This window comes from Meles meles, chromosome 21 (genome assembly GCF_922984935.1).
Source record: "Meles meles chromosome 21, mMelMel3.1 paternal haplotype, whole genome shotgun sequence".
Lineage (NCBI taxonomy): Eukaryota > Metazoa > Chordata > Mammalia > Carnivora > Mustelidae > Meles > Meles meles.
Window position 1 is genome coordinate 24,302,803 of NC_060086.1, and position 18,655 is coordinate 24,321,457.

Here is an 18,655-nt window from a genome sequence, read left to right on the forward strand (position 1 = left end):
CTTCTGTGATACATTTACACAGTGACGGAATTTAAAACAGATGTGCATAGGTCCCTGTTCTTCAATCTTTACAGAATGTTTCTCAGTGATTTGCAAAAGATGCCAAAATAGATTTTTTCGTGAAAATCTCCATTTCCAGCTTTCCTGGGGAGCATCCATTCCGGTAGCATCAGACCCTCAGTCCCACCCCCACCGCTCCCCGCTGTCTGTACCTGACCTGCGCTGCCCGTGATGTCTCCTCCTTGTTCCCTCTGCTTGGGTTTTCGCTCTCACGTTTGAATTATGAGTGTTGCCAGCAACACTCTGCTCACCTCTAAGCCTTTTGAACCCAGGGAAACCTCTTCCAGAATGTTCCATCATTTTCAGTCTGTGTCTGAGGGAGTAGTTCAAGGGACTTCTTTTTTTTTTTTTTTTAAGATTTTATTTATTTATTGACAGAGAGAGAGAGATCACAAGTAGGTAGAGAGACAGGCAGAGAGAGAGGGGAAGCAGGCTCACTGCTGAGCAGAGAGCCCGATGCGGGGCTCGATCCCAGAACCCCAAGATCATGACCTGAGCTGAAGGCAGAGGCTTAACCCACTGAGCCACCCAGGTGCCCAGTTCAAGGTATTTCTTAATAATTGCTGTCAGGAGCCATGCCCAGCGAGGATGGCCTTTGTGGTTGGTGGACACAGATGACACAGGAACCGTCAGACAACCAGACAGGCCTCTATGCAACCACAGTGCCATACTCTTGCTCCTAGTGAAGAAACTCCCCCAGAAAAGAACATCTCCCCCATCCCTTGTTTCCCTCCTACGAATTGTAAGTAGATCCTCTGCAGGCTTTGCCGTTTCCTGGCGTAGTTGTTTTCTCCACACTGTAGCTGTCACAGTTCTCTTCATATTGGGTGAATACTTGGGTCAGGAGGATTACTGATAACAAAAAAGTTACCACCTTGCATTAGCTTTGATCCATCAGTGCAGAAATGTATGAAGTAGAAAGTAAACACGCTCCATCATCTCTCCCCCCACCAAGAGAAGCAGCGTTCAGGGTGTTTCCTCCTGTGGATGAAGAGCACACCTAGAGATGGAAAATATCACACATGAGAAAACACACAGAAAGATAATCCAGTGCCTGGCACGTAGAGCGTTCCATAAATTTTTGTTGAGAGACCATATATACACATTGAATGAATATGTAGGTTGTAGTTCAGTATATATCTGTTGAATGAGTGAATCTGTATTTCTCAAAATCCGTAAATTCAGGTGTCCTTTTAATAAAGTGAATCATTTATACGTCCTGCTTTGTAGCTAGCTCGCTCTTTCTGCAACTTAGTGACCCATGACTATCTTCGTGTCGTCATATATAGGTCTGCCTCATTTCTGATGGCTTTCTAGTTCTCCTCAGCATGCAAATTCCATTTTCCTTAATGTACTCAGTACCGATCGTCCTTTAGACAGCTGCGTGTTTTATGGTGTTCTCTTAAGCGGTGCTGTAGAAAGCACAGGTACACGTGGGTATGTACAGCAATTGCTGGCTCAAGGAATTGTCCCTGGTGAATTCTAACAGCTACTGCCAAATCGTTCTTCGAGACCCTCTTTACTGATTTGTATTTTCATGAGAGTAGATGAGGGTTCCCTTTCCGTACACCGTAATGCTGGCTGTTATCATTTAAAAAATTCTGCCGAACTGCCAAACCTATTAAGTTAAAAAATTTTAAAGAACTTTGTGCTGATGAGATGGAGTATCCTTCCTTCCTTTTACTGGCCTGCTGGATTTCTTTGTAAATGTCCATTGGAAATGTTGCAGTTTCATTTTCTTTTCAGTTTCTGGGAATCCTTTAGAACATTAGGATATATTCTTTTTTTTTAAGATTTTATTTATTTATTTGACACACAGAGATCACAATTAGGCAGAGAGGCAGACAGAGAGAGGGTTGGGGAGGGGGGAAGCAGGTTCCCTGCTGAAGTAGAGAGCTGGGTTCAGGGCTCGATTCCAGGACCCTCGGATCATGACCTGAGCCGAAGGCAGAGGCTTTAACCCACTGAGTCACCCAGGTGCCCCAAAGATATATTCTTTGATCAAAGTCCCTCATCAGCCTTTTTTGGGCAGATTTTTTTCTTAGTCTTCTGCTTGCTTTTGAACTGTGTGTTTGTGTCTCATGTAGACACATTTTCTCGTCCTTTGCTTTGTAGGTTTTGATCTTGCCGCCATACGGAGAAAGGAGAATTCGAGTAAAAATAAGGGACATATAAATATGAGTGAAGACCTGAGAAAAATCATAGGTGATCATAAAGCTGGCACAAATGTCATCGAAATACTACCCTGCATCATCTGACCCATGAGGATGTGACTGTAAGATCCTCCACTATTTCTTTATGATTAGGAAAGGCAAAGTGTTGGTAAACTGGCATGTGCTTGACTGTTCGATGCATCCTGATTTCGGGAATGTTAAAGCAGAAAAATATATGCATCTTGGAATTGACACTTTTGTTAAGCTGAATTATGCATGGGGTGGAAAATTCCAAGTATATAAATAGGCACACAGTGAAAAATCAGAAGGAGTAAATCAGGTTCTCTTACTCTGCTCCTTAAATCCTCCTGCTGGTTGGGATCCACACGGTTAAGCAGGTCTCTGTCTGCCTCCTGACTTGACTCTTGACTGCAGTCATTCTGAGCTGGCCACATTGTCGTGCCGCAGCCTGACCATGCCACGCTTACCGTCACCTTCGGATCTTCCACTTCCTTCTACCATGGCCTGGAACTCTTTTCCCCTAATTTTGCTTGCCAGTCTCCTTTTGATCACCTCTGTCTTAGCTTAGCTGCTTCCTCCCCTGAGAAGCTCTCCATGACCACCAGGTGAAAGACTGAACCCTGTCCCTCCTACTCTTTTTGTTTTTCATCACCTTTTATTTGCTTCATAGCACTTAACACTCTGATATTCTCTTAATTCTTCCCTTCTTTAATGATTCATTGTCTCTCTCCCTTCTCTGGGGCAGGTAAGCCTCATGAGAGGTAGTGACCTGTCTGTCTCCTGTTCATCACTGTGTCCCCAGCACGTGGAACAGTGCCTGGCATGCAGAGATTGTTGATTGAATAAATACACACCTGAATGGCCAAACAAACGAATGTGTTGGTATTTTTGTAGTACATCTCAACTCTTTTTTTTTTTTTTCGAATGAGGGAATCACTCACTCCATGCACGCCTTTTAGCAACATGTACATTATTTGCAAGAAGGTGCACAAGTGTTTGGGAATCATTTGATCTCATAATAGGGCAGATGTGCCTTCAGAGTCTATATATTCCTTTTCTCACTTGGGGATTGTAGCACCTGGAGCTCTGACTTTGGGTTTCCCTGCTTCCGTGATACCTAGCAGGCTCCTAGGAGGTATGTCTTTTAGCTCGTGGTGTGTGGCTCAGTGTATTTGAGTCAGCTAAATGGGGTTATCTGCATCATGAGGGTGTTCAGACGCACTATGGTTTAGCCTCTTTCCCTTTTTCTACTGTGACCGCTCAGAGCCGAGAGAACCTGAGCTATTGGCAACAGTATAGGATGGCTGTTGGATATTCCAGTTCCTTCCATGGTCTGTACCCTTGAGGAAGCTGAGCAAGCAGTGCTTCGGGTATACCACCAAGCAGTTTGCTTTTTTTTTTTAAATTGCAATCCATTTTTAAAACTTTTTTTTTCCCCATTTTATTTATTTTTTCATCGTAACAGTATTCATTCTTTTTGCACAACACCCAGTGCTCCATGCAAAACGTGCCCTCCCCATTACCCACCACCTGTTCCCCCAACCTCCCACCCCTGACCCTTCAAAACCCTCAGGTTGCCCCAACCTCCCACCCCTGACCCTTCAAAACCCTCAGGTTGTTTTTCAGAGTCCATAGTCTCTTATGGTTCGCCTCCCCTCCCCAATGTCCATAGCCCGCTCCCCCTCTCCCAATCCCACCTCCCCCCAGCAACCCCCAGTTTGTTTTGTGAGATTAAGAGTCATTTATGGTTTGTCTCCCTCCCAATTCCATCTTGTTTCATTTATTCTTCTCCTATCCCCCTACCCCCCCATGTTGCTTCTCCATGTCCTCATATCAGGGAGATCATATGATAGTTGTCTTTCTCCGATTGACTTATTTCACTAAGCATGATACGCTCTAGTTCCATCCACGTCGTCGCAAATGGCAAGATTTCATTTCTTTTGATGGCTGCATAGTATTCCATTGTGTATATATACCACATCTTCTTTATCCACTCATCTGTTGATGGACATCTAGGTTCTTTCCATAGTCTGGCTATTGTAGACATTGCTGCTATAAACATTCGGGTACACGTGCCCCTTCGGATCACTATGTTTGTATCTTTAGTGTAAATACCCAGTAGTGCAATTGCTGGGTCATAGGGTAGTTCTATTTTCAACATTTTGAGGAACCTCCATGCTGTTTTCCAGAGTGGTTGCACCAGCTTGCATTCCCACCAACAGTGGAGGAGGGTTCCCCTTTCTCCACATCCTCGCCAGCATCTGTCATTTCCTGACTTGTTAATTTTAGGCATTCTGACTGGTGTGAGGTGATATCTCATTGTGGTTTTGATTTGTATTTCCCTGATGCCGAGTGACGTGGAGCACTTTTTCATGTGTCTGTTGGCCATCTGGATGTCTTCTTTGCAGAAATGTCTGTTCATGTCCTCTGCCCATTTCTTGATTGGATTGTTTGTTCTTTGGGTGTTGAGTTTGCTAAGTTCCTTATAGATTTTGGATACTAGCCCTTTATCTGATATGTCGTTTGCAAATATCTTCTCCCATTCTGTCAGTTGTCTTTTGGTTTTGTTAACTGTTTCCTTTGCTGTGCAAAAGCTTTTGATCTTGATGAAATCCCAATAGTTCATTTTTGCCCTTGCTTCCCTTGCCTTTGCCGTTGTTCCTAGGAAGATGTTGCTACGGCTGAGGTCGAAGAGGTTGCTGCCTGCATTCTCCTCAAGGATTTTGATGGATTCCTTTCTCACATTGAGGTCCTTCATCCATTTGGAGTCTATTTTCGTGTGTGGTGTAAGGAAGTGGTCCAATTTCATTTTTCTGCATGTGGCTGTCCAATTTTCCCAGCACCATTTATTGAAGAGGCTGTCTTTTTTCCATTGGACATTCTTTCCTGCTTTGTCGAAGATTAGTTGACCATAGAGTTGAGGATCGATTTCTGGGCTCTCTATTCTGTTCCACTTAAAACTTTTAATTGATGATGTTTTTAGGCGTACATAAAAATAAACCTGTGAATCTCTATGTATGCAACACCTAACTTTAACTATGACCAACTTCCTGTACCAGTGGTTCTAAAAGTGTAGTCCTAGACTAGAGGCATCAGCACAACCTAAGCACTTGTCAGAGATACCCATTTCTTTCTTTCTTTTTTTTTTTTTTAAGATTTTGTTTATTTATTTGACAGACAGAGATCACAAGTAGGCAGAGAGAGAGGAGGAAGCAGGCTCCCCGCCGAGCAGGGAGCCCAATGCCGGGCTCGATCCCAAAACCCTGGGATCACGACCTAAGCCAAAGGCAGAGGCTTTAACCCACTGAGCAACCCAGGCACCCTGAGATACAGGTTTCTAACTTTTGAAAGAATTTGAAAAAATTTCTACTTTTGAATGAACTGCTGAATTAGAAACTCAGGGGGGTAGAGTCCGTCAGTCTGTTTTAACAAGCCCTCCAGGTGATACTGATGGCTGCCAAAGCTTGAGAACCACTATATAGACCATTTCATCTGATCTCTGCTGGACTATTTTATTTTATTTCAAGATTTTATTTATTTGTTAGGCAGAGAGGCAGGCAGAGAGAGAAGGGGAAGCAGGCTACCCGCTGAGCAGAGAGCCCAATGCGGGGCTCCATCCCAGGACCCTGGGATCATGACCTGAGCTGAAGGCAGAGGCTTTAACCCACTGAGCCACCAGGTGCCCCGTTGCTGGAGTATTTTAAAGCAAATGTTATCATTTTGTTTTACTTCGGTATGGAAACAGTATTCCTTTAATCACAATATCTCACAGATTGGCACAACGTTTAGAAGCAGCCAGCCAATTGGTACCATTGTTTCCATAGGCTTATCCTTTGAACTCCTCATTCCACTCATACAGACCTACTTGACAGTTGCTTCATAATGTTTATATAAAGATGTTCACTGCAGTGCCTCAGATGGAGAAAACTTGAAAATACCATATGTCTGATAGTGAGAGATTAGTTGAGTAAGTTATTTTATCCACTCTGGAATGCTAGGAAATCATTGCAGAGAATGATGTCATTGATATTACCGTTAAATAAGGAAAGCAGTTTTCAAAAGAAGAATTGGCCCTGTTTGTTTTTTCTGTGTGAGGTGTGTATGTATGTTTGTGTGAGAATGTGTTTATGTTGTATATGTGAGTTTAGGCACATAGGAAAAAGGACCAGGATGTTCTACACAAAAATACTAATAGTTATCTCTGGAAGATGTGGTTTTAGTTCATTTCTACCCTCTTCATTCCTGATTTTCCCCCCCACAATGGAGTGTGTATATATATATATTTTTTTTTTAAGATTTTATTTATTTGACAGAGAGGGAGATCACAAGTAGGCAGAGAGGCAGGCAGAGAGAGAGGGGGAAGCAGGCTCCCTGCTGAGCAGAGAGCCCAAGTGGGACTCGATCCTAGGACCCTGAGATCATGACCTGAGCCAAAGGCAGTGGCTTAATCCACTGAGCCACCCAGGCGCCCCGCAGTATGTATTTTTATAATGGAGAAAAACAATAAATTTACTTTAATTTTGAAAAAAATCATATCCGTTGAAATTATAATTTCTTGATGAATTTTTGTTGAACTGATCATCTCTTCTTGGATTTGCAGGTGGACACCTTGGATTCAAAGAGATATGCTGTTATTGGAGCAGATCTCCGAGATTTACCTGAACTGGAAGAGAAACTAAAGAAACGTAACATGAATCCACAGTGAGATTTTTTTTAACCTCTTATGCATTTGTGACTTCTTGCTAATAGGAGATAAGGCCAGTTGAAATTGCAGCATGATACTTCTGTCCATTTTTTATTCTGAGATATTATCTCATTGCTACTGAGAGTGGTTTTCTGTAGTATTTTTAGAAGCAAAGTTCTCAATCAAGCCCGTTTTCCCATCAGAATAATGTGCATTGCTTTTGTAACATAGTGATGCCTAACATCATAAAGCTTGAGAGAAGATAATTATATGCATAGAAACGTGTAATTGCAATATACAAAGGATTAGAATGTGGAATATATAAAGAAAAGCTACTACTGAAAAAGGTAAGTCCCATAGGAAAACAGGCAAAAGACAGATGACAAGGCACCTCAAAGAAGGAAGTGAATATTATATGAAAAGTTACTGAACCTCAGTAGTAATCAATCAGATGGAACTCTATTTTACTCCAGCCACGTCAGCACAAATATAAAAGTCTGACATTATCAGGTGCTGGAAGGTTATATGAGAACAAGACGGTCCTGCACAACTGATGCAAGTGAATTTGGGACAGTCATTATGAGCAACAGTCTGGAAGTATCTACTAAAATTGCAAGCTTGTGTGCCATGTTGTATAGTAATTCATTCCACTTTGGTTGTGTGCACCTCAGAAAGGTCTGCCTGTGCAAGGAGGATGTTCATCATGGGCACTGTTTTCAGTAACAGAAAAATGGAACCATTCTAACTATCCATCAGGAGAAGAGTGAGTGAGCAGTATGTAAAAGGCATGACCTAGATCAGCATGGAGAGAGGTCAAAAACAAAATGTTGCATGAAAATAAAAAAGTCAAGTTGCAGAATAATATGTACAGTGTGATGATACCAAATGTGTATCAAACCCTCAAAATACAGTACTTCCATGATTACATCTGTGTATCACAGAAGTATTTTAAAAATGGACCGGAAGGGTTCACATCAAATTCTTGGGAGCAGGTACATTTTGGGAACAGTGGAGGAGAGTGAGATATGTGGTTTTAGCACACTGATACTGGTCAAAATGAGACTGGAATTTAACAGTAGTGGAGGGTAAAGACGTGTCTAGAAATCTTACTGTTAGTGAGGATGACACTTTCAACAATAATGGAGGTAAGTAACTCAAGAGAGAGGTTTGAGGGGAAGGTAGGAGAAACAGTTACTTAAAAAATAAATTGAAGGCAAAGAATCAGTGGCCAGTGGGGAAGGTAGGAGAAACAGATAGTTAATTAAAAAATAAATTGAAGGCAAAGAATCAGTGGCCAGTGATCAGAGAGTAGCTGTTCGGGAAATCACTGGTAGAGAAGAGGCTGTAGAGTGGACAGAGGACCAGAGCCTTGGAGGGAAGGGAGAGCTGTCCTTCTTCCGAGAAGAGAGGAAGGCGGGTGAGGACAGGTGGAAATACAGGTGAGTTTGGGCTGATGCAGGGGAGGGAGTGTAGGGAGTTGAAGCTTGACCTTCCGGGTCCATCTTTTGTTAAAGTGGTGATGGCTGTCACCTCTGGGCTTTGAAGTTCTTGTTTACGTGTTTAGCCTAGAATCGAAAACCAGGTTGTCGTTGTCGAGATGTGTATTTCCACAGTTGCAGATGTTGGGGATGGCGCTCACACACCTGGTGCTTATCGTCTGTTTGTCTGTCTCACTGAGTGTTCAGAGAGCAGGGCCAATGCACTGTACATAATATGCCTCTTTTTTCCTTTGTGGAACCCTTTAGATGGTTTCCAGATGGTAGCGAGCAGAGCGTTCTTTCAGCGAAAGGGAAGTCTCAGTGTTCAAGGACACCACTGGTTTTCTTGGGGGCATATTAATGAGTGATCAGTAGGCTGCTTCCAGCTGACGGTGCTCAACCTGGAGCCCTCTCAGAATGAAGCAAGCCCGAGTGTCGGAATCTCATCCTGGGCTCCAAGTGACCTCTCCTGCTTACAAGTATTTAGTAGGGGCAGTTTTTTTCTGAAACAAACAACCCCCCAGAAAAGCCTCTTTGAGCCTTAATTTCATTTATCAACTGGGGTAAAAACTACTCCACAAGATGGTCCTGAAGATTAAGTTAAGTCTGCTGCGAAAGTGGTTGAACAGAATTGACAAATAGACTACAGTCTCCTGTAGATTACTGCGGTCACCATGGTAACCAGCTGCCACCTACTGCCACTGTAGTGACCCACCACGGGAGCAAATCTGCCAAAAGAATAGGAAATATCAGTGACAAATCAGGCTAGCTCTTGGGAAGAGCTTGAGGGGAGTTTGCCTCACCTTTGGACATCTACAAAATGGATGAAGAGCAGTTGCTGGGACAAGTATTAGAATTAGGTATATAATTCTCCGGGGCTTTGTTTGTGCTCCGTATTTTCCTTTATGACTGTCTTTGCTTTGCTTTCACTTGTATTTTGAAAAGTATTAATCCGATTTTTAATATTGCCAATGGCTACCTCCTAAAACTACACTGAAATATGTTAAACTTTTCATTTTCAAATAATTCAAATCTACAAGAACGTTGCAAAAATCATACAAAAAATTCCCACATAGCCTTCTTTACCTGGCTTCCCCACGTGATAGTGTCTTAAGGACACTTTTGCATTAAAACGGTTATTGGAGCTATAGTTCTCTAATATCAACCTGTTAATTGGGGTCTTAGAACTTTCTCCCCACTCATTTGCTTTTTCTAATCATTTCTGTTGATATAATCTGGGGTTTTAAAACTTAGGTTGTTGCCAATTTTAAAAAATTATTTTGAATATTTTTCTTTCTGATTTTCAACTTTGTTTGCAACTCAGACTTCGTTGACTTTCCTCTGGATTTAGTGCCCTCGGTTTCTTTATACTGTGATCCAGTTGGGTACAGAGAGCACTTGGATATATATTCTCAAATAACTTGAATTATATACCATTTCATGGTCAAAAAAAAAAAAGGAAAGAAGAAAACCAAAGAACAGTAATGATGGATAGTTTGTTCTGTGATTAGGTCAGAGATGGCACTTTTTTCGTGGGGAGCCTTTCTAGTGATAAAGAGTCTACACCCTGAGCCCAGGTGTACAGCTTCCATTCTGACAGTAACATATACCATGTGCTTTTCAACTGCTTTCTTAGGTATTCGAGTTCAGACAACTTATTTGTTTTGAGAACCGCCACCAGTAAAAATAGACAAATATAACCCTCCTGCGGCATGCCTGGGTGGCTCAGTTGGTTCAGCATCTGACTCTTTTTTTTTCTTTTTTAAGATTTTATTCATTGATTTGACAGAGAGAGAGAGACAGTGAGAGAGGGAACACAAGCAGGGGGAGTGGGAGAGGGAGAAGCAGGCTTCCCACGGAGCAGGGTGCTCGATGTGGGGCTGGATCCCGGAGACCTGGGATCATGACCTGAGCTGAAGGCAGACACCCAACGATTGAGTCACCCAGGCACCCCGAGCATCTGACTCTTGATTATGGCTCAAGTCATGATCTCAGGGTCATAGGATCAAGCCCCATGGTGGGCTCTGTACTCAGCGGGAGCCTGCTTGAGATGCTGTCTCTCCTTCTCCTTCTGTCCCTCCCCCATCCTCTGTGTACATGCTTACTCTCTAAAATAAAGAAATAAGTCGTTAAAAAAAATTTTTTAGGGGCTCCTGGATGGCTCAGTGGGTTAAAGCCTCTGCCTTCAGCTCAGGTCATGATCCCAGGGTCCTGGGATCAAGCCCCACATTGGGGGGTAGCAGTCTCTGCTCAGCGGAGAGCCTGCTTCCCCCCCCCCCCCCCGCACCACCGCTGCCTGCCTCTCTGCCTACTTGTGATCTCTCTCTGTTGAGTAAATAAATAAAATAAAATAAAACCACTTGCTTTGTGTGAAAAATAACAATAAGCCATGAGGAATAGCCATATTTAGGGACAGAGAAAGAAAGAGGATACAGTAAAGGAGTGAGAGAAGGAGCAATAAAGGATCCAGGAATAAACCAGCGGAGCTCACATAGTTTGAGGCTGTGTTCCCTTTTAAGAATTAAGGGTTTTAGAGATTTTTCCAGGAGTTTATTGCTTATTTCATAATTTGTTCATTACTTCGGGTCTGTTGAATCAGAGTGCATACTAACCAATGTAATTTCCTGAAGATTGTTCATGTTCTTGTCAATTCTTGATGGTAAAGACATATGAGAATTATATTTGGTTAAACAAGTATCACCATTTCTGTGTTTGTCAGTCAGTTTTTAATGTGTAACAGAGTCTCTCCAACTCAGTGCTTTGGAAAACTTCCACTTTAGAACAGCTCACAATCTAGACACACAAGTTGCTCAAGATTCTGTGAGTGGAGAGATTGGGCTGGGTGTAGCTGGTTGGAACTTCTGCTGGGGCCAGGTATAGCTGATATCCCCTCAGGTTCACTATATGTGGACAGCAGGAGGATAGGATGCCTCATTTTATTGCACAGGGCCTCCCCTCCAGTTGCAAGCTAGCTTGGGTTCATTCCCATGGTGGTTTAGGTTTCCAGGCGAGAGAGCGAGGGCCCGTGTGCAAGTGATCTTCAAGCTTCTGCTTGCGTTACGTTTGCTACTGTTCCCTTGGCTAAAGCGAGTTCTACAACTAACCCCTCCCCCCATACCAGGGGAAGGAAGAGTCTCTGCATCTGGAATGGGGGAGTCTGCTGTGTCACCTTGTCACCACGTGCAAGTGTGGCAGGGGAGAACTTTATTTTTATTTAAATTTAAGTTAATTAACCTATAATGTGTTACTAGTCTCAGAGATAGAGGTCAGTGATTCATCAGTCTTCTATAACACCCAGTGCTTATTACGTCCCACGCCTTCCTTGAGGTCCATTCCCCAGTTATCGCCTCGCCCGACCTCCATGACCTCCTGCAACCCTCAGTTTGTTTCCTATGATTAAGAGTCTCTTTCGGTTTGTCTCCCTCTCTGGTTTCATCTTACTTTATGTTTTCCTCTCTTCCTCTATGATCCTCATGATCCTTTCTTCCTCTCTTCCTGTATGATCCTTTGTTTCTTAAATTCCACATGTGAGTGAGATCATATGGTAATTGTCTTTCTCTGATTGGTATAGTTCGCTTAGCATAGTACCCACTAATTCCAGGGCACGTGGATGGCATAGTCTGTTCAGCATCTGCCTTCAGCCCTGCCTTGGGATCCCTGCTCAAGGGGGAGTCTGCTTCTCCCTCTGCCTCTCTGTCCCCCTGCTTCTGTTTTCTCTGCCTCTCAAATAAATAAATTATTTTTTAAATGCCCTCTAGTTCCAACCACATTATTGCAAATAGCAAGATTTCATTTTTTGGTGGCTGAGTAATAGGTGTGTATGTCTCTGTGTGTGTCTGTGTATACATGACATCTTCTTTATCCATTCATCTGGCGGTGCACATCTGAGCTCTTTCCATAGTTCGGCTATTGTGGACATTGCTGCTATAAACATTGGGGTGCAGGTGCCCAGTTGATCACTGCATTTGTATCTCTGGGGTAAATCCCTAGTAGTGCAATTCCTGGGTTGTAGGGTAGCTCTACTTTCAACTTTCTGAGGAACCTCCATACTGTTTTCCAGAGTGCCTGCACCAGCTTGCATTCCCACTAAGAGGGTAGGAGGGTTCCCCTTTCTCTACATCCTTGCCAACATCTGTCGTTTCCTGAGTGGTTAATTTTAGCCTTTCTGACCAGCGTGAGATGGTATCTCTTTGTGGTTTTGCTTTGTATTTCCCTGATGCCGAGTGATATGGAGCATTTTTTCATGTGTCTGTTGGCCATTTGAATGTCTTCTTTGCAGAAATGTCTGTTCATGTCTTCTGCCTATTTCTTGATCGGATTATTCTTTGGGTGTTGAGTTTGGTAAGTTCTCTATAGATTTTGGATACTATCCCTTTATCTGACATGTCTTTTGCAAATATCTTCTCCCATTCTGCCAGTTGTCTTTTGGTTTTGTCGACTATTCCCTTTGCTGTGCAAAATCTTTTTATCTTGGTGAAGTCCCAATAGTTCATTTTTTTGCCTTTCGTTCCCTTGGCTTTGGAGATGTGTCTAACAAGAAGTTGCTGCCGCTGAGGTCACAGAACTTGCTGCCTGTGTTCTCTACAATTTTGATGGATTCCTGTCTCATGTGTAGGTCTTTCATCCATTTGGAGTCTATGTTTGTGTATGGTGTAAGGAAATAGTATAGTTTCATTCTTCTGCAGGTAGCTGTCCAATATTCCCAATACCATTTGTTGAAGAGACTGTCTTTTTTCCATTGGATATTCTTTCCTGCTTTGTCAAAGGTTAGTTGACCATAGAGTTGAGGGTCTGTTTCCAGATTCTGTATTCTGTTTCATTGGTCCATTTGTCTGTTTTTGTGCCGGTACATACATACTCTCTTAATGATTACAGCTTTGGAACAGAGCTTAAGATTGGGATTGTGATGCCACAAGCTTTGTGGTGCCATCACCAGATTGTGATGCCATCAGCACTCCTTTGACTGTTTGGGGTCTTTTCCAGTTCCATACACATTTTAGGATTATTTGTTCCATCTCTGTGAAAAAAAGTTGATGGTATTTTGATGAGGATTGCCTTGACTATGTAGATTGCTCTCGGTAGCATAGACATTTTAACAGTATTTGTTCTACCAATCCATGAGCATGGAACATTTTTCCATTTCTTTGTGTCTTCCTCAGTTTCTTTCATAAGTGTTCTGTAGTTTTTGGAGTACAGATCCTTTACCTCTTTGGTTAGGTTTATTCCTAGGTGTCTTATGGTTTTGGGTGCAATTGCAAATGGGATCGACTCCTTAATTTCTGTTTTTTTCTTTCTCCTTGTTAGTGTATAGAAATGCCACTGATTTCTGTGCATTGATTTTCTATCCTGCAACTTTGCTGGGGTGGAGTCTTTTGGGTTTTCTGCATAGAGTATCATGTCCTCTCCAAAGAGTGAGAGTTTGACTTCCTCTTTGCTGATTTGGATGCCTTTCTTTCTTTCTTTCTTTCTTACTTTTTATAAAATTTTATTTATTTGATAGAGAAATCACAAGTAAGCAGAGCATCAGACAGAGGAAGAGGGAGAAGCAGGTTCCCTGCTGAGCAGAGTGCGTCTTCAGGACTCAATCCGAGGACCCTGAGTTGAAAGCAATTAACCAACGGAGCCATGTAGGCACCCCTGCCTTTTATTTCTTTCTGTTGTCTGATTGCTGAGGCTCGGACTTCTAGTACTGTGTTGAACAGCAGTGGTGATAGTGGACATCCCTGTTGTGTTCCTGACCTTAGGGGAAAAGGGAAAGGTTCTCTTTTTCCCCATTGAGAATGATACTCCCTGTGGGCTTTTCATATATGGCTTTTATGATGTTGAGGTACATTCCCTCTCTCGCTACACTGTGAAATTTTGGTCAGGAAAGGATGCTGTAGTTTGTCATATGCTTTTTTTGCCTCTGTTGAGAGGATCATGTGGTTCTTGTCCTTTCCTTCATTTATGTAGGAAATCATTATGGATTGATTTGCGGGTATTGAACCACCCTTGCATCCCAGGAATTAAATTCCACTGGTCGTGCTGAATAATGCTTTTCATGTACTGTTGGATCCTATTAGGTAGTATTTTGGTGAGAATTTTTGCATCCATGTTCATCAGGGATATTGGTCTGTAATTCTCCTTTTTGGTGAGGTCTTTGTCCAGTTTGGGGATCAAGGAAATGCTGGCCTCATAGAAAGAGTTTGTAAGTTTTCCTCCCATTTCTGGTTTTTGAAACAGCTTCAGAAGATTAGGGATTAATTCTTCTTTAGCTGTTTGGTAGAATTCCCCTGGGAAGACATCTGGCCCTGGACTTTGGTTTGTTGGGAGATTTTTGATTACTGCTTCAATTTCTTTGCTGGTTATGGGTCTGTTTAGGTTTTCTGTTTCTTCCTGTTTCATTTTTGGTAGTGTATATATCTCAGGAATGCATCTGTTTCTTCCGGATTGCCTAATTTGTTGAAACATAGTTGCTCGTAATATGTTGTTACAGTTGTTTGTATTTCTTTGGTGTGTTTGTCTCCTCTTTCATTCATGATTTTATTTATTTGGGTCCTTTCTCTTTTCATTTTGATAAATCTGGCCAGGGGATTATCGATCTTTATAAATTTGTTTATTTATTTTACTTATGTGACAGAGAGAAATCACAACTAGGCAGAGAAGCAGGCAGAGAGAGAGGAGGAAGCAGGCTCCCTGCGGAGCAAAGAGCCCGATGCGGGGCTCGATCCCAGGACCCCGGGATCATGACCTGATCCGAAGGCAGAGGCTTTAACCCACTGAGCCACCCAGGTGCCCCGGGGATTATCGATCTTATTAATTCTTTCAAAGAACAAGCTCCTAGTTTCATTGATCTGTTCTACTGTCCTTTTGGTTTTATTTTATTGATTTCTGCTCTAATCTTTAGTATAGGCTTTATTTGCTGTTCTTTCTCCAGTTCTTTAGGTGTAAGGTTTGGTTGTGTATTTCAGATCTGTATTGTTTTGAGAAAGGCTTGTATTACTATATACTTCCCTCTCTTTGCTGCATCCCCAAATTTTGAACAGTTATGCTTTCATTTTCGTTGGTTTCCATGAATTTTAAAATTCTTCTTTAGCTTCCATGTATTTGAGTTCTTTCCAACTTTCCTCTTGGATTGAGTTCCAGTTTCAAATCATTGTGGTCTGAAAATATGCAGGGAATGATCCCAGTCGTTTGGTACCAGTTGGGACCTGATTTATGTACCAGTAGGTGATCTATTCTGGAGAATGTTCCATGTGCACTTGAGAAGAATGTTTTTGTTTGTTTGTTTGTTTGTTTTTAAAGATTTTTATTTATTTGACAGAGATCACAAGTAGGCAGAGAGAGAGGGGAAGGGAAGCAGGCTCCCCACTGAGCAGAGAGCCCGATGTGGGGCTTGATCCCAGGACACTGAGATCATGACCTGAGCTGAAGGCAGAGGCTTTAACCCACTGAGCCACCCAGGTGCCTCACGAGAAGAATGTTTATTCTCTTGCTGTAGGGTGGAATGCTCTGACTATGTCTGTGAAGTCCATCTGGTGCAGTGTGTCACCCAGAGCCCTTGTTTCCTTGTTGATCTTCTGCTTAGACGATCTGTCCTTTGCAGTGAGGGGGTGTTAAAGTCCCTGACGATTCTTGTATTATCACCAATGTGTTTCTTTAATTTTGTTATTAACTGGTTTATATAATTGGCTGATCTCAAGTTAGGAGCATAAATATTTACGATTGTTAGATCTTCTTGTTGGATAGACCCTTTATGATATAGTGTCCTTCATCATCTATTATTATAGTCTTTGGTTTCAAATCTATTGGTCTGATCTAGGGATTGCTATCTTAGCTTTCTTTTGATGTCCGTTAGCATGATAAATGGTTTTCCACCCCCTCACTTTGAATGTGAAGGTGTCTTTGAGTCCAAGATGAGTCTCTTGCAGAAAGCATATCAGTGGTCTTGCTTTTTTGTCCAATCTGATATCAGTGAGCCCTCAGAGGAAAGCAGTCAATCACTCCTGTCTCCCTGGCCTCCACCCACACTCCATCCTCATGCAGCCTGGGACCGAGCATTTCTATCTCAGGCACATGATCCCTTTCAAGTCCGCAAACTGTGCCGACTCCTGCAGTGTGCACCCAGGGGAGGAAGGGGAGGAAGGGGGATCTTGTGGTGGTTCTGCTGCTTACTGGGCCCCTAGTCCGGGAGCAGTCAGCTGACCGTGCCTCGGTTCGCAGCTTATAGAAACCCCAAGCTGAGAACCCCCTCGTGGGCTCTCTGACTGCAGCCGGCTTCCCTGCTCCAATGCCCGGGATCTCTGCCACACTCAGGCACCCCGGTCTTTCTGGGACCCTATGATCCTGAGACTACACTCTCCCACCCAGGATTCTGCCCTGCTTTGCCACCTGAGCACCGTTCAGGCAGGGACATCCCTCACCAGGACAGACGTCTGAAAGTTCCGATTTTGTGCTCTGCTGCTCTGTCACTTTCTGGTGCCGGTTTATGGAGGCTCCCCCAACCCCGCGGTTTATCCTCGGGTATATGGCCTCGGATTCACTTCTCTGCACCTCCTACCTTGCAGAACGTGGTCCCTTTTCTATTTGTAGAGTTGCAGCTATTCTTCGATCTCTGGTTGCGTTTGCGGGTGTTCAGAGTGATGTGACAGTTGTCTGACTGAATTCCTGGGACCGGACTAAAACAAGGTCTCCTACTCCTCCACCATTTTGGTCTGTCTGGGGTCGGTGGGGGGGGGGGATTTGTAGCTGTGTCCACACAACACCACGTGCCTTTAACACTGTTTCACAAGCGACACAAATCCTTGCTCATTGCTCCCCTTGTTACAGTCTGAAACTTTGGGTCACGATGGTGTTCTACATCTATGACGACATTGATTGTTGATGTGCTTGCTCAGTGCGTCTTGTTTTCCTGGGGTGTGAAAAACAGGCTTTTACTGCCCCACCGGTACTGCCACATGTGTGCCATTAGAGAGTCCCACTTTTGTTAATGTATACGTGACAACTTTATTCATTCATTTCTTAATTTATTTATTTATTTTAGGGGGGAGAGAGAGAGAGCATACGTGCAGGGGGAGGAGCATAGGGAGTCGGAGGGGGAGGATTTCCAGCAGACTCCCCACCGAGTGGGCTTGATCTCACTACCCCTAGATCATTACCTGAGCCGGTGCTTACCCAACTGAGCTGCCTAGTCATCCCTAGAGAGTCCGTTTGATGAATACATGTGGACGTGCCTGTTTTCTTCTCTTAAGATGGCCAACACTCCTGCTCACCGAATGCGTGCTGGTTTATATGACTCCGGAGCAGTCGGCCAACCTTCTCATGTGGGCAGCCAGCAGTTTCGACACTGCCATGTTCACAAACTACGAACAGGTAAATGGGAGCATGAGACAGTTGCATTCTGCCCTTCCGTGGCGGCTTAGCACTCTCTGAGCAACCTCAGTATGTTTTCCCACTTACTCTTTTCCTTCTGCCTCTGGCCACTCACATACCTCCTTTTTCATTGATTCTGGCAATCCCCAGCATCCTTGATTTCTTGATTTCCAGCGAACTTATGGCCAGAGTCTTTGAAACTTCTATCTTGGCCTTAACCGAAGTTTTTTGAGTTCTTTTATCATTGTATTTCCTGTAGAGTCAGACCTTGGTGAAGGGGATTTTGGCTGTCCTATGCGTGGAGGGGTAGCAAACTCCGATTCCTTCAGAGGCAGGAGTGATGCAAATGGATCACGTTGGCCAGTGTAAGGCAGGCAGGAGTGGTGAGGACTATGGTGAATCAGAGTGTCCATGTCCCATCTGATGGGACGGTCCCTGCTCAGTGCCAGTTGGTTGTTACTGTGTGGGTGTGTGAGTTAGAGTTGAGAACTCCCAATTTTTCAGGACCTTGGTCTGAGAGCAGTCTTGGTTTTACTTGAAAAGAAAATTTCCTGATTTCTGAGATCACCGAGTTTGGACCACTGGCTGCCTGTTTTTCTCTTCTGACCTAGTGGAAAGGATGATGCTTTTGAGGTTTAAAATTACTCAGCTTGGGTCTGAACCCTGGCTCTCGCTCTTATGCCTGGCTCAGTGACCTTCAGCAGAATTGCATGGTGGTTGGGAGTCCATGCTCTGGAGGTAGACTCCTTAGCTGTGTGACCTGGACAAGTTTCATAACCTCTCTGTGCCTGTCTCCTTATCTGAAAAATGGGAATAATAACAGTCCTGACCTCATAGGGTTGTAGTGAGGAGTAAGTGAGTTAATTTGTACAGGGGCATTTATGGCGCTGTCTGGCTGTCAGGCAGGC

At 43.4% G+C, this 18,655-nt stretch overlaps 1 protein-coding gene across 6 annotated transcripts in view; it reads left to right on the forward strand.

Moving 5' to 3' along the window:
• LOC123933382 (mitochondrial-processing peptidase subunit alpha-like) overlaps positions 1-18,655 on the forward strand; it is a 79,827-nt gene that overhangs the window by 27,431 nt on the left and 33,741 nt on the right. For 2 of the 6 annotated variants that reach the window (XM_045992474.1, XM_045992478.1), the window contains exon 1: positions 17,579-17,747. In XM_045992474.1, the coding sequence (XP_045848430.1) occupies positions 17,589-17,747 (159 nt within the window). In that variant the 5' untranslated portion in view covers positions 17,579-17,588. Of the gene's footprint in view, positions 1-2,190; positions 2,336-6,834; positions 6,936-17,565; positions 17,748-18,655 lie in introns of those variants that run through there. The other 4 variants (XM_045992475.1, XM_045992476.1, XM_045992479.1 and 1 more) reach the window with 4 other exon arrangements.